The sequence below is a fragment of the Phaeoacremonium minimum genome (assembly GCF_000392275.1).
Source record: "Phaeoacremonium minimum UCRPA7 unplaced genomic scaffold PA7_03_scaffold_454, whole genome shotgun sequence".
NCBI lineage: Eukaryota > Fungi > Ascomycota > Sordariomycetes > Togniniales > Togniniaceae > Phaeoacremonium > Phaeoacremonium minimum.
In genome coordinates this window covers 1-22,304 of record NW_006921356.1, presented here as the reverse complement: position 1 = coordinate 22,304, position 22,304 = coordinate 1, and the positions used below count along the sequence as shown (strand labels likewise).

Below are 22,304 nucleotides of genomic sequence, written 5' to 3'. Positions count from 1 at the left end.
TCCGTAGAGGCTTGCCGGCTTGCGCCAAGGATCCTAAAAAGATAGCTTGGAGCCGTTATACGTGCAGACTGAGCATATCGACGCTATTTCTGCTGCGAAATATCCCCGCCGACACCCATGCCCACTTACCGAGATGCGGGGTGTGACGAGCTCCCGGTAGTCTTGATGTAATGCTCAAAGTGGTGGAGCTGTAGATCAATTATATATAAACGCTTGTTTAGTGCCTGGAGTCTGTGGATTCTGGGTTACGTCTAAGTTCAATTACGCGGCAAAAGTAAGGAGTTGTGGAGCGAGAAACCTTTGAGACGTGCGAACGTAGACAAGACTTTACCCAACCACAAAGACATCGCTGTCTCAAAGAATTTCGATCATGGGAGCGAGCGATACACATACCGTGCCTTTCTTCATAGGCGGCGAGGAGATTGTGACCGAGAAGACATTCGAAATTGTCAATCCCGCAACGGGGAAGGCCATCCACAAATGCAGCAGCGCCTCCGATGCGGACGCCCTGGCAGCGGTCGAGGCGGCCGCAAAGGCATTTCCAGCATGGAGGGACCTTGTACCACGGAAACGCCGCGATATACTTCTCAAAGCAGCCGAAGTGCTTGAGAGGAGGCGAGATGAGCTCGCTGGTTACATGATCGAGGAGACCGGTGTCCCACGCGGCTGGGCAGACTTCAATCTCGATGTCGCGAAGGACTTTATCATTGATGTTGCTGGTCGCATCTCTGGCCTTGAGGGGACGATACCAACGACGCAAGATCCTGGCGTCGGCGCATTGGTATTGAAGGAACCTTTTGGAGTGATCCTAGCGATTGCCCCCTGGTAAGTACAATTTCACCCACAGGACAGATGCCTTGCGACTTACGCTCCAAAGGAATGCACCGTACATTCTGGGTGTGAGATCGGTGGTATTTCCTATCGCCGCAGGCAATACCGCCTTACTCAAAGGCTCGGAGCTTTGCCCACGGACAGTATGGGCGATTTGCTCCATCTTCCACGAAGCTGGCCTTCCCAAGGGAGTCCTCAACTTCATCATCCATGAACCCTCCAATGCTGCATCTATAACAGCCAAGTTAGTGGCAAATCCACATATAAAGAAGATCAATTTCACTGGCAGTACTGCTGTTGGGCGAATCATGGGCAAGCTTGCGGGCGAACACTTGAAGCCGATACTTCTCGAACTGGGCGGTAAAGCACCTGCAATTGTGTGGGAGGATGCAGATCTGGACATCGCAGCGGACGAGTGTGCGCTCGGAGCTTTTCTCAACGCTGGCCAGATCTGCATGAGCACTGAGCGCATCATTGTCCACAAAAACGTTGCGGAGGCATTCGAGCGAAAATTCCTCGGCTCAATTCAGAAGTTTTTCTCCTCAAGCGGCGAGGCTCCTGTGCTCATCCACAGTCCAGCCGTCGAGAAGAATAAGAAGCTGCTCAAGGACGCAGTCAGCAAGGGTGCAACTCTGCTGAATGGCGATATTGACACCGAGGAAGCTAGCTCAAACCGCATGCGGCCAATTGTAGTCAAAGGAGTGACCACGGAGATGGAAATCTACAAAACAGAGTCCTTTGGACCAAGTGTGTCGCTATTAGAGGTCGAGACAGAGGAGGAGGCGTTGCGCATTGCGAACGATACCGAGTATGGCTTAACGTCAGCAGTTTTCACTGAGGACCTACGACGAGCGCTCCGCCTTGCGAAGGGTATTGAGACGGGCGCCGTTCATATCAACAGCATGTCGGTGCATGACGAAAGTGCCCTTCCTCATGGTGGCGCAAAAGCTAGCGGGTACGGAAGGTTCAATTCGATCGGATTGGACGAATGGGTGCGCACGAAGAATGTCACGTTCAAGTTTTAAGTGAAGAGAGGCATCATCTGAGAAGATCAATCTGTCATGCAGCGGTTAGCCATGAGTAGGCTCTGTGTAGTGGTTCGGTTTTGACCGAGCAATATCTTGGAAGTAGCGAGGGGTAACGATTTTGTATGAGGGACTTCACATAATCTCTTGTATCTCATGTAAGCACCCGCAGATCTATGGTGGTGGTCGATTCTACCAACCAATACTCGAAACGTATTCAGCCCATGGTTATCAACGCACTGGCCAAAGATCTGGGTCTCCTGCCCACCTCCTCTCCAAGCTAGGTTACTTGCATCATGATCCAATCGCGAGATTCGTGCGAGAGATGTTGTCCAACCACAAGTTAATCGTGATTCGTCCGACCAACTTCTCGGAACGCAACTAAATATTCAGCCGCTCAAGTCTCTCTCATTGGAGAACTTACATTCCTGCCCATGAACATATCCTGCTTTGTATCCAGGCTCTGCAATATGACAGTCTTGGTCTTCAAGCCACAGCAAAGAGATATCGCTTCGTTTACAACGGTTACGAATCAATTTCCTTGATGTTGATGGTACAGCACTAGAGAACGAATATGACCGTCCCAACATCTCGGAGTTTCAACATGATAGACGATAGTATCTAGAAGTTCCTGGAACGAGATGTAGTGTTCTGTTGGGGCATGGCGCCTGGTCTAGTTTCAAGATTGTATGTGCAGAATTGCATAATTTCATGGAACACAGCATTGAGCTAATGAGATCGTAAATGCACCATGAGACGCCTCATCACACTCACTCTAGGGAGATCATTCGAAGCTAATCCATAGCCAACCTGTGTGAGGGGTTTTTGTTGCTGAATATGCTTTGTAATGGCAGATGGCTTGTTCATGACTATGTCTTGGGATTGCAATGCGGCAGGTAGACCTCAAACCAGGGCGCGAAATGATTTCCGTTGATATGGCTTGGTAGCCAACTCAAATTCAACCGAAAGGCAATCTTCTTGTCGGTGTCAAAGTGACAATCTCTATCGTCTGGTTGGCTATGAATTATCATATCTAGGACGAATGAAAGGTTTCTTGGGTTCCATGTGTCTAGCCTCATTGAGATGCAGGTGTTTTTGTATTTGATATCAAGTATGCGAGCGGAGCAGATCTCGACGTATAGGGATAGAGGTTCAATTGTCCAGACGCAGCACGCTGCATTCATACTTACCTTTTATGGCATCGTCTTGCTTCGTCTCTCCGCACGAAAATCGAAAGATGTTCTTCCCATATTTGAAAACAACCATTTCAAATCCACAGAGAGTTTTCTCCCAACAACCTCGCCTATCGCGCCGACCTGTCCCTGTACTCGTGAGATTTCTCTATATTGTGTCCTAAGTCAACCATGGCTATCATCAATCTAGTGGCTGCCACTTGTCTTTGGGTAAGTTCGTAAAATCTCATGAGTTCTCAAAGTTCTTAAATTGATCCTGCTATTCTGCCGACTCCGATTTTGTCGAATGCTGACTTGAGTAAAAAGATTCTCGTCATGATCATTGTCCGTTTAATATATAATGCCTTCTTCCATCCACTCTCTTCTTATCCCGGTCCCCTCCTTTGGGGAGCGTCAGATGTTCCCAAGGTTGTCCAACAAATGAAGGGCACGATTCATGACGCCGTGCTTGAACTCCACGAAAAATACGGGGCGGTCGTTCGTATTGCCCCTGGAGAATTGAGTTATATTACTGCTGGCGCTTGGAAAGATATCTATGGGAATAGGCAAGGTCTGAAGCCAATGCCACCCAATCCTATCTACGGCATCAGAGAGAAGGAATTCTTCGGCGCTCTTGGACTTCTATGGCTCGAAGATTTCGATAGCCACCTTAGGCACCGCCGTGTCATATCACCAGCATTCTCAGACAAATCTCTGTCGCAACAAGAAGCCCTCATTACGAAACATGTTGATCTTCTCATGCTGCGCCTTCGAGAACGTACTAGTCAAGCAGTAGACATGTGGGCTTGGTTCAATTATACGACTTTTGATATCATTGGGGACTTGACTTTCGGTGAGCCTTTCGGCTGTCTTGAAAATTCGCAGATGCACCCATGGATATCGTTCATCTTTTCGAGGCTCAACATGATGATGTACGGGCAAATTATTGATACTTTAGGCTTCTGGGGTAAGATAATCGAGGCAATGGTTCCACGGCGGATCAAAGACCAAGCATTGCACCATGTGCGATCCACGAAGTCTAAGGTCGACAAGCGCAGGTCCCGCCTCACCGGTCGACCAGACTTTATGACCCATATTCTCAGCCATGTGGGCAAGGCTTCTGGCATTTCTCTAAGTGAGCTTTATGCCGATTCACAAATTCTTGTGATGGCTGGCTCGGAGACTTCGGCAACTCTGTTGGCTGTTGCAGTCTTTTACCTCCTCAAAAATCCTGCGACTATGGAGCGACTCAAAGCGGAAGTCCGAAGCACATTCTCTTCTGAAAATGAGATCACTTTCGCCACAATCTCGAAACTCCTGTACCTACTTGCTGTCATCAATGAGAGCTTACGCATTCATCCACCGCTGCCTGCCGGCGTGAATCGTCGCGTTCCCAAAGACGGCGCTGTTGTCATGGATCGTTTTGTCCCAGCTGGTACAAACTTGCAAGTTCCGCACTGGGCAGCATACCATTCGCGAACCAACTTCAAGCACCCATGGGCTTTCATCCCTGAGCGCTGGCTGGAGGGAGATAACACGTTCGCGGACGACAACAAAGATGTATTTCAACCATTTAGTTTTGGTCCCAGGGCTTGCATTGGAAGAAGCCTTGCATATATGGAAATGCGTATTATACTGGCTCGACTCGTCTGGAACTTTGACCTCGCGTTAAGGTCAGAGAGCGCGAAGTGGAACCAGCAAAGAGTATTTCTTTTATACGAGAAGAAACCATTGATGGTGAATATTCTACCCGTGAATGGGCGAGATTAGATTGGTATCTCCCTCTTTCTTTTATGTCCACGATATTGGACATTTCCCCACCAGCACACCTGCAAGCTGGGTTTAGTCTGATTATACACCCCAAAGATAGTATTGACTTCCACCTAAGAGCACAAATACTTGAATACAGATAATTCTGTGATGAAAGTATTCATGATCTGAAACTTTTTTACGTTTATTGAGCGATGGTTTCGTATTCCGCCAAGTCATACATGTCAAGCCAACTCTGCCAACGAGACTGCTAATATCAAATCAATACACGGTCTAGATTCCCAGGTTTGCTGTAGGATCCAAATATTTGTGCTATACTAAAACCTCTAGTCTTCCTGATTACCGTTAATCAGCACTCTGTAGGTTTCAGCTCCTTAGTAATACGGCCCATCAACTCCGGTTGGCATCTATACGCCTCGGCATACCTTGGCACGTCCTATTTCGACAACGCGAACCTATAACATGGGCAACATGAGTGTTGGTATGGTCTTTTCCACTCGAGATTTCCAAAAGCATGATCGCAAAGCACAGTATCGCGACGGATTTGACAAGCAAGCCGTTCTCAAATCCGTCTCGGATGTCACAAATAGTTCTCACATCAAGCACCGTAGCTGCCGTTTTCCAAACCCCCGTCTTCGATTCATGGTGTTTAGCGATTTGTTGATGTCGGGGAAAGGGAGAAAATCGCATATCTGCACTCATATCATATGATATGGAATGATTGCTTGTGTAATTTGCCCTGCGAGCACAAGCGTCGGGCTTCACCATCCATGAAACCATACAGCAGCGCTGGGCCAACTAGGTGAAAACTGTCACCTCGTTTGCGCAGGATCATTGGGTATATTGCGCCCTCGAGTACGACGCAAAGGTCACCTTCGCGCATGATTCGTGGGCCAAGTCCAATGTGACCGTTGGCAGTTCGAAACACCTTTCGGCACATGCAAGTCCATGTAATATCTTGTATGTATTGAGAAGCCGAGCCTTGCGATGCCATCTCTCGGATGAGGGCCTGTTCTTCTTCTGAAAGACTGGAAAAGAATCCCGGGGTGTAGTCGTTTGGTTTGATCTTTTCAAACTCGAGGATATATGCCGACAGTCCGTTCTGAGTCTGTCTAATGATGTCGACCTCAACTGCCTTTTCACCATTCCAGAAGCCTCCAGGCAGCAGGAACGACAAGGCTGCGATAAGAAGTATTGGCGAATTGAGCGGAATTTCTGGGTTTACTGAGATTTTAATGAAAATATGGTCTATCAGGAATGGCATTTGCTTCCTCAACTCTCTCTCGATGGTAGTTACTGTGAGCTCGCTGGGGTCAAACATTCCGGACATTGCCTGAACAGTGTCAATGGAGAACCCGTTGCACTCCAGCATCATACTGTCGTTGGATTGTTTGACCACTATATTATGGTCTGCTTCAGCTGCAGCGTTTGTAGGTGAGCGTAAAGGCGCAACAAGATTTGGCGCATGCCAGTCTGGTACCCAAGTTGGTAAATTGGTGGAGTCCAATTCTTCACCATGATCGACGAACGACAAGATATGAAGGCTCTTAGTCCTTTCAATAACGTTGAGAGCCAAATCGGTATACGCTTGCGCTGTAGATATTCTGTAGTCAGGCTGGACTAAGAGTGTACCATCGACTGTTGCACTGGGATGTGAGAGTAAAGCGTAGATATAATCCCGGGGATCAGTGCTCTGGTGGACGCGCGCCCAGTGAAGCACTTCAACAAAGTTGAAGCGCGGTTTGCCGTCCGAATTCATCTCCCATACTAGGTTGATGTGATTACAAACCCACGATTTTAGCTGAAAATAGTTAACCAACGCAGCACCGTTGTCATCCATGAATCTCGCAAAGTCAGCTACCTCAGACCAGTCCAGCCATACGTTCTTATGACCCCAGAAGAGGCGAGCCTGACGGCCCAAACCCACTTCCTGGATGATCCAGGCACGATGGAAGTAGTCAAGGTCAAAGAGCTCTTTAACTGCAAGCCAGGATCTGTAGCTGGGGCTTGCCTTGTCATATTCGGCTTTGCCATTGATGTGGAGATGTTGCTGGGCATTTTGCAGCTCTTCTTGCGGGTTCTTATTGAAAACCCTCAGATAGTCGATTGCTAAGCGAGCCGTTAACTCTCCGGTGTACGGATCTTTGAAGGTACCCAACCATGCCAGCACCATCTGCGCATTGCGGAACACATCGCCCATTAATCGCACCTGAGCTTGGCGCTCTATGACATCGTTTTGATTGATACTGAGAGCATCTACCCATATGCGACGGGGGCTGCCGGTGAGCCGGAATGCGGTGAGAGCTTTGGCCAGATTGGCTCCGATGCCAAGAAAGCCGTCTACGGAGCCGCCGCCGGTTGCCCCGTCGTAACATCGGATGCGGTCGGTCGGGGTTGGATCGCCCCACACATAAGACAGCGCCTCGTAGGGCTGGTGGTGATCTGCTGCGACATGCTGGATGACGATCCGGCATTCTAGCGGCGCAGTATTGGCCGGATCCCCGGGCAGCAGCTCCAAGATGCGAATTGACTGCGCCGGCAGTGCCGTGTAGATGTAAGTCGACGCCGGCGCCATCTGGCTTGAGGCTTTGTGGCGCTCGCTCTGACACGTTCGCCAAGCCCTCCGTTCGCTAATTGAGCGTGGTCTGCCTGCTTCAAACCAGCGGTTCCAGCCAAGAGTTTAGCACAACATACCACTACCGCTCAGCACATGTCGCGATAGCTTCATATTGATGGACTCTTTTCTCATACACGGACGATTGAGGCTGAAGGAAACTCGAAGGCCGACATGACACGATATCAAGACCGCCACGAAATCCCTGAGAGGCGTAATTACCCCTCTCGGATGCCGACTCTTCACATTTTCAGCTTAGGTCTAGGTCTTGGGTGACAGCTGTATGGTCCGTGCACGGGTATCATGATCCTGTCCAGCATTGATACTAAGTGTGCTAACGGTTTGTGGATCGGAGAATGCTAGACTACCTAGGGAAATAAGCTCATGAGGTAGTAATGGGGCACTTTCTATTGTGACGGCTGAATCAAGGGGATGTCGCAAACTCCGTGAAACGATATGAGCCTCAAAAATGGTAGACACCCGTGTTGGACTTTAAAAGACCATGACAATAAATGTAGAGTGCCGTATGTGCTGATTGCGATTGCATTATGGCCCAACCTGAGAGCCCATCGTCGAATCCTCCTCCTTCCTATGAGACCGCCATGACCAAATGAGAACCGAAACCTCATGGCTTAGTAAACACCAAAGAAACATAATAAACAAGTCTTGCACATCAGCCACAGGATATCAGCTCATAGCGAAGCATAGAGCCCAACTGCACCGGCTGCCGCAAGTAACAACCCTCTTGGAAGGTTAAGGATGCCCCAGTGATCAACGAGATATTTGGCCGTCTCCTCTCTCGCACCGATTTCCACCACCTCATCAGTAGCGCCCATGCTTCTCATTTCATCGACCTTAGCAAACAGCTTGCGGTTCGTCGGCATCAGCACGGCCAGGGTGTAGGGTGTATTGCTTGCGCACAGCAAGCCAGCCGTCAGGAACAGGCGCGATTTTGTCTTGTAGGCCAGGTAGAAGAAGTTCAGTCCCGCCAGATGTCCCAGAACGGGAAATACCTTCTTCGTGACATTGAAGCTGTTGGCCCACTGACGAAGCATCAGCGGAGTGGGTGACTCAAGAAGGCGCGGGATGACGAAGAATGATAGAGCAAGGTTGGCACCACCGGCTAACGTTGAGACCAAGATGGACGCCGTCTGCGCGGCGCGAACGGTCGCGCTTTCGCTAGGCATCTTGAGACTCTGTGCCGCTCTAGATGCTCGAATGGAAAGTGATAGTTTTACGGACGTAACCAAGCAGTATGATGATTGCTGTCTTGTACGCGCGGGGTTGGTGTTGTTTTGTTGAAGGAGGTTGACGTTCTGATATCGCGGGGTATGATTTTGAGGTGGGACAAATTTGCCTATAACACATTCTGGTAATAAAACCTGGGCACTCCACAATGCAGAGCACAACAGAGCTGCAAGTCAATTGAACATTCGAAGAATTGATTTCATTGGACGGCATCATGTGGCCATTCGATATTTGGTAAAGCGGAAACCGTGCAGTCTGACTGATGTGAGACTAAAGAGTTATATACAAGTGAGACATGAGCTAAAATGCTAGACTCTTCACTCCTCAAATTCCATCTCACTCTCTTCCAGGTCTTCAGCGTCGTTGTCTCCAGATACACTACCATCTTCAATCTCCCCATTCAACTCCTGTTTCTCATCCTCCTTCCGCTTTCGCTCGTCTTCTTTCCTAGCCTCGTCCAACATTTTCTGCTTCTCCGTACGGATCTTTCGTTGAACAACTACAAAAGCTCCGACAGGTGTTTTCTCCCAGTCGAAGTCCTTCAAGAATGCATCAACCTGTGTCCTGTTCTTTGGAGCAAAGTCTACTCTAGCCCTCTTCTCCTCGATGAACTTCCCGTTCGCCTCGAGTTTCTGCACCAACAGCATAACATTCGAGGCTAGCTTCCCGTTCTTGTTACCACCGCCCTTGTTGCCTCGCACCTCCTTCAGCCATCGCTTCAACATGATGATGACAGGCAAAGAGAACTCAGGGAAAGCAATGTTCGTTGACCAGAGGACAAAGTACTCGGAAAGTAGCTCCACTATCTGGTCGCCGACACCATCCTGGTAGACGCGAGTCCGAAGGTATGATTTGGGTGCTCTATAAGCAACATTAAAGTCGAGCGCCTTAAGAGTAGTAGCTTTCGGCGGCTTCTTCATCTCGGCAGAGTTCAGCACCTCCAGCAGAGCAGATGCTAGGGGAATATAGGTGCCTGTGGCGCGAGAAAGACGAAGTAGAGATCGAGTGAGTTGGAATCGTAAGGGGAAGTATACGGAGGTGGGTATCAATCGCATAGCGCCAAGAGTGACCTGAACAAGAGGGTAGATGAGGAGCTTCAGCTGGCTTTCCTTCCCAGCTTCTGCCTCCTTCAGGGGACTGCAATGCTCTGACAGCACACATGACCAAAAGTCGAGAGAGTGGACGTATTGCCAATTGTAGACTGCCCTGTACGAGTCATTTTGGTTGTGCGCGATACTGTTGCGGAGATGAATGGCCAGTTGTCGAATGAAGGTGAATGCAGTCGTGTACCCAATCCCCTGGTCAATGCCCCACAGCTCTGCTGCTGAGTTCTTCATCAGGTTGATGCCCTGAATTGTGTTTGCATTCGTCGATCGGCTGCCTTGAATCAGACCTTGATAGGTGACTTTGAGTACAGCTTCTCGTACACCCTTGTCACCAATGACCACTAGCCGCCGAAGAACTAGGAAAGCTGTAATTCGTGTCGCTTCACTGCTAGAGGATTGAGACCAAAAATGCACTACGGTCTTGATGAGATTCTTGAGGACCTTTCGGAATGAGAGCATGTATGGAAGAAGAGGCGTGAGCGCGGAAATAGTAAGTTTGAGGGTGGCATCGTCCGACAGGGTGCTTAGAAGGTGAAGAATGGAAGCCGTATAACTCCGGATAAGAATAGATAATGTCTTGAACTTTTTCGAATCGGTCGGCACATAGACCTTCCCGGCAGCCGACTCCTTGACAGGGACATGGTGTTGCAAAACCTCGGGTATGTGCTTCAATGCAACAACCAAAATGTCGTGGAAAGCCTCGGGATTCGATATGGTGTATCGCTGATTATTCTCCTCATCCGCCTCGTTTAAGTGAGCCGCAGATCTGAATGCGAGCACAACTTGCCTTGCGGCACGGAGTGAGTGCTTCTCGGTCATGGATGCCTTCCACTTGGCAACCATATCTTTCGTCAACTCGTTGCTCTGTGTGAACTCATCATCTGAATCCTCCTCTTCTTCCGCAGCCTTCTTGCTCTTCTTGCGCTTCTTCTTGGGCTGCTCATCCTCACTTGCGCTAAGCTCGTCGATCTCCTTCAAATCCTGATTCTCGTCAAAGTCTAATGCTTCGGGATCGTTCTCCTTGAGGAACTCGTAGAACTCGGGGTCGTCTTTGGCCAAGGCATCCATCGCGCTCTTGCTCATGCCGACATCCTCATCTGCGGAGTCCTCTTCACTATCGTCTGCCCGAGCAGGGGTATCAAGGGCCAATTCTGCATCGCTCGATTCGTCGGAAGAGGCATCATCGGTCGCTGGCGCATCACGCTTTCTCTTGCCTAGCTTTCCGCTGGCGTCCTTCTTCGCCGACTTGCCCTTGTCGATGATCTCGAACCCGCCCTTAAAAAAGTCATCGACGCTCATGTCGCTGACCTTGGCGCCGGGCTTCTTGCTGCTGCTGGGTGCGCCATTCGCCGGCTTAACGCCCTTGTAGAACTCGTCATCTTTGGACCGCTTCGCTTGCTTTTTCTCCTTGATCTGCTGGCGCTGCTTGATCTTTGCGCCAGCCTTTCGTTTTTCGAGGACGCCCTTCAGGTGCTTCTTCTCGAACTTCTTGGTCGCCTTGAGGTTCTTCTTTGAGGTGGCCATTCTGAGCTTCAATTGCGATCCCGAACCTCGGGGACAATGTGCAGAGTTACCAATGTGCCCGCAATTGAAAGATGCAGATTCCACCTCCAAGGAATTTTCCTAAATTTTTCTTATCGAAGAAGCTTATCGTTCTTGGCGCTAGGCCTTTCATAGTGGAGTGGAAGGCGGTGTGGCTGGGATCTGCCGCATTGCGCGTCACTGTTAGCGGGGAGTTGGCGGGGCATTCAACTCAGTGCATGTAGGCTCTCTCAGCGCATGCATCACACACTGGGATGCTCACTACAGTATAGATAGTGAAGGCATCACCATGTTACCACGGCAAGCTTATGCGCCAACGCCTCACAGTTACATCCCAAACACTTCCCTATCTGCGACAATCAATTTGGATGAGGTATAATTGAACTCCAACTCGAGTTTGCGTGACCCAAGTGCTAACATTCGTGCAGGAAGTCAAGCTAGCTGAATCTCGAGCAGAGCGTGATCTGCAAGATTCTCTCGCAGAGATATTCAGCATCATAGTCACTCTTGATGAGCTAGAAAAAGCATTCCTAAAAGATGCGATTCCAGAGGCAGACTACACGGAGATTTGTGAACGTTCGTTGAAGCAATATAAGTCCATACTTGCGGATGAGACTGTCGCCAAAGCATTCGGCGACTTGGAGGAGTTTAAGGCAGAATGGGACGTGCGTAGCAGTTGACTCTTCATCTTCTTGCCGTGTACACTCTACTAACAATCTTCCAGCTTGAAGTCCCTCGAGCTACAGAGCGCATCCGAGTGGGCATGCCCTCGACAGCAGTGACAGCATCTGCCGGAAGCGCTCCCACTCCTTCGTCAGCAGGGAACACCAGCGGAGCTTTGATCTTGGAAGCGACCCAGGACTTCATTACGTTTCTGGATGCTCTGAGGCTAGGGCTTCTAGCTAAAGATCAACTACATCCGTTATTAACCGATGTCATCCAGTCAGTCAACAAGGTTACTGATAGGGATTTTGAGAACAGGGGCAAGATTGTGCAATGGCTCATCACACTAAACCAGATGAAGGCGACAGAAGAGCTGAGCGAAGCACAGGCGAGAGAGTTAGAGTTGGACATCAACTCGGCTTACCAAGGATTTAAGAGCACCCTTTCATAGCATCTGTAATTTAGCCTAGCATGTGACTTTGTTAATGATACAATAAACGCCAAAGAAGACTTCCATGATCTGTAAAAAACAACTCTATACCAAGAATGTCCAGAAGCTAGGATAGACGAATTCCTCTTCGAATATCCTCCTCACTTGTTCCAGGACGAAGCGCTCGACTTTGCCTACATTCTTCAGACTCTGCTTCGTGCCTTCCCTTTGCCCAATCTCACTCTCTACTCTGATTTCCTGTAACAAGCCGCCGAACTTCGCAGCTCCTCTGGCTGGGGAGTTCTCGCCAGTCAAGCCGTCCTCATTAGTGTCTGCGCCAACAGCGGCAAGGGCATCTTCGGGGCTGAGGAAACAGAAGTGTACCCGCTTCCGGATGTAAGCCGCGACGCCGATTCCGTCAAATGTCAAGCCAGTGATGCTTAATCGAAGCGGAATCCCGACGAAGCTGGGCATGGGGTAATCAAGTAGGATATCTGCAGTCAATAGCAACTTGACATCGCCTGCATACTTGATCCTGAAGACAGCTTGGATATCCTCGATCCGAGGTTCGCGGAACCGGCGATGTGCCTTGTCTTGGCCATCGTCGTCGTCGCCATCCTCATCCTCGTCAATGGCCGACTCCACCAAGGTAGATGCGTCCCGAGTCGGTGGTCTCGAGGAAGCGCCTGTCGAGGTGGGCGCCAGTGTAGAGACGCTCGACTTTTCTCGTAGTGCCTGCTGTAAAGGCTGTAGCGGAGTCATTCCACTGAGAGCGTTGATGTCCGCCTCTGAGTTGACTGAGCTCTGACTTGGATGACGGTTATGGCTTGGCGCATGATTATCGATGCTCTGGTGCCTGAGCTGATGGTGTGGTGAGTCGTGTCCTGCATCGAGCCAACCACTGCCCAAATGAGCTCCAGCGACCGCGGCCAGCGGCGTCTGGGTTCCCGAGAGGCCTGTAGCGAGGTGGGAGTGGAAGTAGCTGAGATTGGATGTGCCTCCGGGAATACCTGGCGTGGAAACACCCAGAAAAGGGCTGCCGAGGTCCTGCGCTTGCGAATAAGGGTGATGGAGCCCGGCGGTGGTGATGTGCGGCGGCAGAGCCGTCTTGCCTTCTTCGGTCCTCTTGCGGCGCTCAGCCGCGGCTCTCAGCTCATAGGGAACATCTTCCTCCTCAAAACCCTCATCACTATCCTCGTCATCAGCGGCAGGGTTCTCCTCGTAGAAGTCGGGCAGTGGATCAGTAATGTCCTTCAGCTCCAGCTGTGGCGGGATGCTGCCAAACTCGAAGTCATGCACCGTCACGGACTTGATGAAGCGAGGGAGCGGCACCGACTGGAACTTTGTGTGGATGAAGTCACGAATGCGATGTGCCAGCTCCAGTCCGTCAGGGCCAGTCGTGAGCGTCTCCCAATTGAGATCGATCGACATGAAGGATATCGGGCGGCCTCATTTGGCACAGAAACGTTTGAGTACAGCGAGCTGCTTTGTCGATTGTAAAGAGTCCCGTCAGGCACTTAGTTTAGGGGTGGATGCAGCTGATCATAGTCGCAGATGATCCCAGAATTAGCGGCTAGCGTCCACTACTCTAACACAACCCTGACCACAAGGCATGTACTGTAGGCTCTTCTCCGCCTTTGTTGTAACACTGACACAAAAAATGAGCATTTCACAACGCAGTGTCTACACTCACGAGGCTGAAAACAAGGACATTGAAACACGGCTATTTCATCTAAAATTTAGGGTATCTATTAATCGATTTCGCAGACCTTGGACCTTGACCACGGAATTGTGCATGCCTAGAAACCCCGTTGGCTTGAATATTTGAACCCTCAAAAACTCCTCCAATGCAAGCCATAGACTGGCGCTTTTATAGTCGACTCAAAGATCTGTTGACTGCAGCGCTTTGGTGATGACTTTTAGTCATTTCGAACGTCGCCCTCAAACCGGGCCCGAGTAATGGCTCCCTGTGGGACGCCGAACTGGTGCCAGCAATTAGGGGCTTGTAATATGTATCTCGCCATGGCTTCACGGAAGCGAGACTTGTACTCCTTAGGACTGGTCACAGTGGGCCTATTGCGGCCACCACCCGCGAAGCCGCGGTCTTTGATCCAGCTCTCGAGCCGTTTGTCCCAGGTATAAGTTCTGATACAGTCAATGATCCCGACAACGAGCTCCTTCTTGGCCTCGTCAACCGCAATCATCAAAGAGTAGTCCATGACATTCTGCCGAGCTAGGAATAGGGTGTCGTTCCAGACCTATAATGAGTTAGTATTATCATATGAAGCAGGGAGTTGATATGAACTTACAGATGCTCTTAGAAGTTTCTTGGAGTGCTCCCGGGCAAAGAGAGGCGATTCGTAGATATATTCAACCATATTCTCGTCAAGAAGAACCTCATTCTGCTCGCCTGTTGACTGGATTTTGCGGTTGCGCATCGAGCCCTTCAGATCAAAGATCCTATTTGGAGATCGGTCGTAGAATAAATTCTCCATGACCAACAGATCTAACTTGATCTCGGTATTGGTGACCGGATTCTTGATGCTCACCTGGAAGAACCCGAGCATCTTGGCAATCACAGAGGGAAGATCATGAAATAGGGCCTCGGACATAATGCTAAAGTATGCAGGAGCAAACCTGAGGAAAGCAGCCGTCTCAATTGGTGACAACGATTTCATGACAAGTCGATCGTCTAGAGTCTTCAGGAAAACGGACTTGGTCTTGCCTCCTTTCGAATCCCATTTGAGGCAGCGAGAAAGTGATTCGATGATTCGATCAGCCACACCACACTTCCGCCGAAGAGCATCAAATTGCTCAGCATAAAAGATCTTGCAAAGCATCTTTGCTGAGCCCTCCACGAACTGGTATTTGAGATGCGTGCCGGTGGTCCGAAGCAGACTCTTCTCAAGCTCTTCACCATTGACCAATCCGTCGCCAGACTCGGAGTTGGCAATCGACTTTGTCTCCCCGTCAGCACTATCCTCTACGTCTCTTTGATTTGACATCTTCCATTGATGACGGATGTCAGCAAGTTTAGCTTGGTAATCCTCGGAGCTGAGAGCGAACGCGATTAAAGAGCTTGGTTCATCTTCCCGGACGATGACATCGGAGTCAATGAATATGTGATCGGTAGCGTTGAGGGGGTATTCTAGTGGAGTCCACCAACTGGCCGATCGTTCTGCCCAGAAGTTTGAGAGCATCTTCATGAGGCTGGACTTCTGATGCTTCGGAAGCTCTAGAGGTATCTCTTCGCTCGACTCTAAGGAATCGGCGATTTCTTGCACGCCGGGCAGGATTTCTTCGAGCAGTGACTGATCGGCATCACTCCCACCCGCTTCTTCGTCAGATCCAGCATGGCTTTCGTGTTTCTGATCATCGGTTTCGCCGTCTCCAGCGCCATCATCGTTTTGAGACGGAGCCTCCGTTGACGTTGCAGTATCTTTTAATGTACCAGAAGCATCCGCTGGTTGCATCTCACCACCTTCAGTGGTGGTGTTAGGTCCTGCTGTCTTTGGATCATCGTCCGACGGACCAGGTTCCAAGACTGCTTGATCCACGTCTTCGTATACTTCGACTATGGCTTTAGTCGATGATCGAGGAAGGAACGCTCGAGAGTTGTGCATTTTTGCAGCTCGCTGCTTTCGATCACGTAATCTTTCTTTCTCGAACTCTCGACTCAATTGCTCAAAGTGCCGAGCGAGCGTCGAAACTTTCGACTCTCTCTTCTTTCCATGAACGTAGCGAGGAATAGACGACTGGCCAGCTTTCTTGGTCTTCAATGCGCCGAGGCCGAAACGTTCTGAAAGCTTCTTATCACTCTTGGAAGATTCATTTGTGGGGACGCGATGAAGTTCACCAGGTTCAGGGATCTTCGACTCTTTGCCCAACAGCGGCTTGACCAAGGTTGCATGTGTCCGCGGCAATGTCCCCGCTGGTGTTGAGATCGCTCGTATCATTGGTGGCGATACATTCATGCCAGCCCTACGAGAAGACCCTCGCTCAGGAATTGCTCGTGGCGGTTCCAAGTTGGAGTCAAGATTAGCCGTCACATTTCCCAGTTCTGCTGTCATAGCTTGATGTTGCCGCCGAAGTTGTTCAACTTTCTCTGTTAAGGAGAGCGAGGTATTTAGCGGCGGTGCTACTGGCGTAGCCTGAGTAGTAGGCAGTAGAAGAGGAGAAGGTGTCATCAGTGCGTCTGGATTTGGTGCCTTATTCGGGTCTGGAGGCACAAGCCCTGACTTGTGTAGCGTCGGAGACGAAGGTGTAGCAAGGTCTAGTGGTTCGACACGCTCTGATAACGGCTCAGAGATAAGCGTCTTACTCGGCGAGCTTAGCGCGTCGTCTGTAGTCGTGATTATGGGCACAGGGGCCAAGCTAGCCTCGCTCTCTGATGGTTGTGACGCGGTCTTTTCATCTGGATCAGAGACAGATGTCTGTGTGGTGTGGGGGGTAGTTTTGTCTTCCGTGTCAGTCGATGTAATCGATGTGCCGTCTGTAGTCGTAGTCGGTAAAGATTCCTTGGACTCATTGTCCGTAAACATCTTCTTTAGTTGGATGATTGTCAATTGTCTGACATCTTTGTCCGAGAGAAAGTCGGCTTCAAATTTGGTGAAAGCAGAATCCCAATCTGCTACCTTTTCTAGCATGCCTCGAATAATGGCGTTTAAGGGAATAACTTCATAATATTTGGAGTTCATGTATGCCCCTTGGAGATTGCTTATTAAGCTTGCTTGATCTTCCTGTGCCTTCTTGGTGAGTCGATCAACCTCAGACTTGCAAGCTTCTGCTTTGTCTGGGAGTACGCTGTCAATGCGAATGCTTTTGAGTCTAGCCCTGACCGAGTTCATATAGCGATTCCAACGGTCTTCTGATTTAGTGAAGATTTCATTTTTAAGACGAAGATCGTGATCCACCTTCCAAGTGATACGCGCTCGCGGGACAATGATCTCAAGAAGATCAATCGGGTCATAATGAAGCCGAACAGAAGTTCCTCCATGCCAGAAATAGCGAATATGTTCTTTCTGGTAGTCGTGCGGGCAATTCATCTCGTGATGCATCTTGAGCCCACGACTCCAGAACGACAACTCGAGGTATTTACCAAAGGAATATTTCCAGGTAGCGTCGGACATGACCATGAAGCCCATGTCTCTCTTACACTCCTTGCAGTAACTCCACATATATATCTCCTCGGCTTTTGTATCATCCACGGCCATGGGGATAGACGCGCTCTTTTCGACAAAGATAGTGATCCTAGCTTCGTCATGCACATACGTGCGATGGTGCGCACACATTTGCCTGTCACATCCATTCGCGTGACAAATATTCTCACTGCTGTCACATAGATCCTCAATGTATTGACCCAGAGTGATATCAGGATCCATACTATCCGTAGGTCCCTCTTGATAGAACCCGATAGCAATCAGACTAGGTTCAGTGCATGGGATCTTTGTCTCGGTGCAAATGACGGAATAGAGAACGACGATGTTCTGGTGCGAATAGGGGTCAAACAGATCCAGATTCCCCTGGATATAGTTCTCCCACTGCCTCGTCTGAGTCTGGTAGTTGTAAAGCGCCTTGTCGTATTCTGCATCGTGAACTGCGTGTAGAACTTCCATGATTTGACGCGGAGCTTTTTGACCGATTTCATGAACCATCTCGGGCTTGATGAGCTGGAAAGGTTGCGGTTTCGCTTTTTCATTTTCGCCCTGGTCTTCGAAGATGTCTTGATCGCGGAGACGCTTCAAGTAGACTAAGCGTCGCTCCTGCTCTCGTGATTTCATCAGGAGATATGGCTGCATGAACTTGACAAACGGCGAAGCCGAGAGAATCTTGGTCTCATATTTTGCAACCATATCGCTATAGAAGGTGGGCATCGGCACATCCTCGGGGACCTGGGTGTCATGGGATGCCTTCGAATGAGATTCATGGAGAGAAACCAGCGTTTTAGAGCGGCTGACGGATGACAAAGATGCTTGCTCTTGTATTTGATTTTCGTCTGCCGTGGAGGATGGTGCATCAGCAGGCTGACTGTCCTTGTTGACCTCACTGTTCTGACTAGGTGCGGTCGTTGCGGCAGGCGTAGCCCCTTGATCCGAGCCATTCACAGATTTAGCAGAATCCTCGGTAGGTTGTGTCGACGGGGTGGTAGCACCGTCTATGGTCGCCGGAACATTGATCCATTGGTCTCGCAGGAGACATGACTCCAACTTCAGATTGTAGACGACATAAACCATGAACTCGGTAATAGTCTTCAGGTGTGAGAGCAGATCTGTGGTAGCGCCACGCAGTGCGATGGTACATCCTAGCTTTTCATTGCATCCTGAGATGAAGATGTACGTCTTCTTGCGGCCTGGGAAGTCATTATTGACGTATGTCTTGACTTCAAAGCCCCCCGCTAGGCCAACAGGGATTTTGAGTGCCAACATGTCGAGTGATGAGATGATCTCTGTCTCCGCACATCTCGACACCGCCTCAATGACGGTTTGTTTGACGTTGTATACAACGGATATGCCAGCTTCAGACAGATATTGTAGTGCCACGCCTGCCACACTCTTCTCGCATAAGAGTACCTGTGGACGTAGTGCTATAATCCTGTTCACAACAACACGAAGAAATTCTTTCTCCTGCTCGATGACTGGCTGCAAGCTCATGAAATGCTGCTGCTGTTGTCTCTGGTACTCGATTGGGAAGGAGACGATGATAATGCGAGGGTTGAGAATCCGCCGAGGCATGCTCTTCAAGGCGAGGTTTTTTGTGAATATTACTCCAGAGACGTAACTAGTGTCACCAGGTTTGCCGCCAGGTATCCTTTTCAACTTGACGTAATGTCTGACATCCATGACATCTCCCCTCTGAGCATCTGGGTCGAGATCATTGGAGCATCGGATTAGGATTGGAACCAAAGCTTTCTCCCAAGCAGGCGTATTTGGAATGCCTGCTTCTTGGAGAAGCTGCCGCAACAATTTCTTGACATGTGATAGACTGGGAGCGCTAAGCTCTGTCTCGGGCGGCTTCTCATCTCTAATTGAATCACTTCTTGTAAGCCTTGTGGCCTCGATGGCAGAGGAGTTATCGAAGAGTGATAAGTTGTCGTTTGCGCCCTTGAATACGGCGGATTTTGGACGAGGAGATCGCAAGTGATGTCCACTGGCACTCGTTGTGCTCATATTCCGACGACGGGAAGAACGTCCATGATTAATGGCGGAAGGCAGGTTTAAGTCATCTACGCCGCGACTTGTGAAACTGAGCCCACTAACACTCTTTTCTCCTTGTCGAAATCTGTGCTTCCGCCCGGCGTTGAGAAAGGGACCAAAATTCGATTTCTCAGGATCAAGACTTGACGGTACGATATCACTACTAGCCATTGTTGCAAAAATGCTCATTTGTTCATCACCGCTCGACTCTTCAGACATGTACGCAGCCAATTCCGGGTCAATGATGTTGTCGTCGTGGAAGGCAGGCAATTTGGACTTTTTCCTCAGCTCTTCATCAGCCGACTTTCGAAATGGTGCCGAATCTTCAGGTGCTGTTTTGAATCTGCCGAGGAAATTATGCTTGGAGTGATGGCGCTTGTGGCCTGAAGATTGTGGTCTACCAGCCAGGGATCTCAAGGAGCGAGAAGAACTGGGGCGGCTGAGTTGCGGAGCATCAATCTCCAAGACGGCAGAGTGCCGATTCGATTCCCCCATCCGCCTAGTTGCTGGAATCGCCATCATGGGCGTTGTGATCGATCTGTTGTCATCTACGTCCTCTGTTCTCTCAGACAAGCTCAACTCATCCTCTGCTCTGGATTTTAATGCTAACTGAGTAGTCCTCAGCGGCTTGGGCCGAAATATAGCCGGCAAGTACGAGTCGTCTTCTCCCGAATCATCTGACCCACTGTCATATCTTCGATTGATGATGTTGAGACAAGTTTTGCAGACCCTCAAGGTGCCGCTGACGCCAAATTTTTGCCCAGGAATAGTTGAGGTGCATTTACCATCAAAAATACAGCCGCACGTTCGGCAGTGGTGCTTTCTGCGGAATGCAGAAAAAGGGTCTCCGCAGAGAAAGCATTCTTTGCATGTTTCATCAGCCATCCAAAACTCCTTGCTTAGTACCTGCTTACGCATAACTTCGAGTCGAGCATTGACCATGGCAGGAGCCCCCTCGTTCGTGGTCGTACCGGTAATCCTCATCGCACCTGAGCGTAGTTGTTCCGGCTTCTCGTCGTGTGTAAAAGACTCATGGTAGACAGTGCTGTGAGCGGACATGTTGATCGGGCTTGGCTCTGCAGTCCGGGTATCAATCGATGATGACCGGGATCGCAGCTGACCAGAGCTGCCTGATTGACTGATTCTGTCAATGACAGCGGGTTTTCGAAGAGTCTCTCTCGACGACAAGCGTTGGCCAGAACCTGTTGCGGAGTTCGAGCCGTCGCCAGGGCTGAGGGGCAAATCAATGCTTCCATCAAGACTCATACTCTCATCACGCCTTGACCCACTTGGTATCACTATCCTGTCCCCGGTCGATGGGTTTCTTCGTGAAGAGCCATCGTAAATGCCTGAGTTGCCTGGTGCAACTGCATTTTGTGGAATGTCTGGTAACTTTCCAGTACTCCGTCTACTGTGACTTCTACCTTCATCTGTTCGGAGTGTGACGCCTCGAATGGACTCGTTATCCCTGAAGGCGCTGACGGTGATAGGTACGACAGCCGGATCAACGATGCTCGGGACAGCCGTTTTCGCTATCCGAGGAAGATTCTGTGTACTGGAAGAGGTCGACTTAGACCCGCTTATTGAGATCGAGGGAGCTTTGGAGGACTGTAGCCGACCCTCCGTGGTTGGTGTTCCAGCCGAAGAGGCCGCCGGTATCGTAGCGTCTCCAGAAAGGGCTGAGGTTGAAGTCGAAGCAGTTGCACCACTTTCCCCTCGAGCGAGGGATGAGATAGATGCTTTAGAAGCTGTATGACCGCTATTGGCACTCTTTCTGGATGCCGCATCTGGAATATCTACGTCATCCGTTTCCTGTGTGGCTCCTTTGCCTGCGACTCCTACCGCCTCTTTAAATCTGCTGTATAAGCCGCTCAGTCCTTGCTGCACGATGTCTCCGGCCGTCCCTTTGCTCTCGGTCGGGGGTGCACCACCCGGGGGTGAGGCAAAGTCGTTGAAGGTCGTCAAGATACCGGACTGGCTGGCGGAGGTGTGAATTTTGTCTAGGGCTTGTGCCAGTTGCTCTTTGTCCACTTGCGACGATACGGATATGGAAGTGGTCGAGTCACGGCGAGATCGGCGGTCCACGGGCGAGGATACCGATGTTGGCGAGAGGGCGGACCGCGCCCCATTAACACTCGCCATTATGTCGGCAGGCAGCGACGTTCCTCGTCTTTAGGACGTTGTGGTTATTGTTGTTGACTTGTCGAGTGAGTTCCAGTAGATGCCAGAGACCGCGTGGGCATGTTAGGTATGAAGAAATGGTGTCTGTCGACCTAGAGTCGGATGACGCTGGAATGCATATTGGAGAGAGAAGAGTGTCTTGTTAAGGAAGAAGAGCTGGATGTTAGTCCTTGTAACACGAGATAGAGATGGGCGAAGGGAGTTCAGTTCGCAAGACTGTTGGGCACGACTTACAGCAGATTGAGACTGTAGCTTGGGAAAGGGTACTAGCTTGTCAGTCACATCCTTCAAGAGCCTCAGGCATACTGGATAAGATGACGACGACGCCGACCAAGTCGAGAATGCAGTGTACAGGAAGGGAGGAGAAGGCGGGTTGTTGCGGCGCCACATGCAAAGGTGGGATTCCAGTTTCCAGGAATATCTTGCGTACCTGTGGGATGGGAGGACGGCAAGTACCTGGATGCAACCTATTATTCCCTGCCGTAGTCGACTTGCACGCTACGCAACGGCAACGGCAGCTTGGGACGCG

The 22,304-nt window shown here is 50.1% G+C and overlaps 7 protein-coding genes across 7 annotated transcripts; 2 read left to right on the top strand and 5 right to left on the bottom strand.

The window, feature by feature from the left end:
• Window positions 1–1,139: 1,139 nt before the first annotated feature.
• Window positions 1,140–1,856, top strand: UCRPA7_6131 (putative salicylaldehyde dehydrogenase protein; the record flags this gene model as incomplete). Its single annotated transcript, XM_007918671.1, has 1 exon — window positions 1,140–1,856. One exon carries the CDS (start codon window positions 1,140–1,142, stop codon window positions 1,854–1,856), a length of 717 nt encoding a protein of 238 aa, XP_007916862.1.
• A 4,697-nt stretch (window positions 1,857–6,553) lies between these two features.
• UCRPA7_6130 (putative heterokaryon incompatibility protein) lies at window positions 6,554–7,373 on the bottom strand (the record flags this gene model as incomplete). The annotated part of the gene is made up of 2 exons (XM_007918670.1): window positions 6,554–6,565; window positions 6,681–7,373. 2 exons carry the CDS (start codon window positions 7,371–7,373, stop codon window positions 6,554–6,556), a joined length of 705 nt encoding a protein of 234 aa, XP_007916861.1.
• Window positions 7,374–8,104: 731 nt separating this feature from the next.
• On the bottom strand, window positions 8,105–8,599 carry UCRPA7_6129 (putative duf1772 domain containing protein; the record flags this gene model as incomplete). Its single annotated transcript, XM_007918669.1, has 1 exon — window positions 8,105–8,599. One exon carries the CDS (start codon window positions 8,597–8,599, stop codon window positions 8,105–8,107), a length of 495 nt encoding a protein of 164 aa, XP_007916860.1.
• Window positions 8,600–8,977: 378 nt separating this feature from the next.
• On the bottom strand, window positions 8,978–11,290 carry UCRPA7_6128 (putative nucleolar complex protein 2 protein; the record flags this gene model as incomplete). Its single annotated transcript, XM_007918668.1, has 1 exon — window positions 8,978–11,290. The coding sequence occupies one exon, from the start codon at window positions 11,288–11,290 to the stop codon at window positions 8,978–8,980; it is 2,313 nt and encodes a 770-aa protein (XP_007916859.1).
• Window positions 11,291–11,562: 272 nt separating this feature from the next.
• On the top strand, window positions 11,563–12,422 carry UCRPA7_6127 (putative vacuolar protein sorting-associated protein 28 protein; the record flags this gene model as incomplete). The annotated part of the gene is made up of 3 exons (XM_007918667.1): window positions 11,563–11,574; window positions 11,737–11,973; window positions 12,033–12,422. 3 exons carry the CDS (start codon window positions 11,563–11,565, stop codon window positions 12,420–12,422), a joined length of 639 nt encoding a protein of 212 aa, XP_007916858.1.
• An 84-nt stretch (window positions 12,423–12,506) lies between these two features.
• Window positions 12,507–13,832, bottom strand: UCRPA7_6126 (putative mitochondrial inheritance component mdm12 protein; the record flags this gene model as incomplete). Its single annotated transcript, XM_007918666.1, has 1 exon — window positions 12,507–13,832. The coding sequence occupies one exon, from the start codon at window positions 13,830–13,832 to the stop codon at window positions 12,507–12,509; it is 1,326 nt and encodes a 441-aa protein (XP_007916857.1).
• A 488-nt stretch (window positions 13,833–14,320) lies between these two features.
• UCRPA7_6125 (putative 1-phosphatidylinositol-3-phosphate 5-kinase fab1 protein) lies at window positions 14,321–19,132 on the bottom strand (the record flags this gene model as incomplete). Its single annotated transcript, XM_007918665.1, has 3 exons — window positions 14,321–14,659; window positions 14,711–16,200; window positions 16,723–19,132. The coding sequence occupies 3 exons, from the start codon at window positions 19,130–19,132 to the stop codon at window positions 14,321–14,323; spliced, it is 4,239 nt and encodes a 1,412-aa protein (XP_007916856.1).
• Between the last annotated feature and the right edge of the window lie 3,172 nt (window positions 19,133–22,304).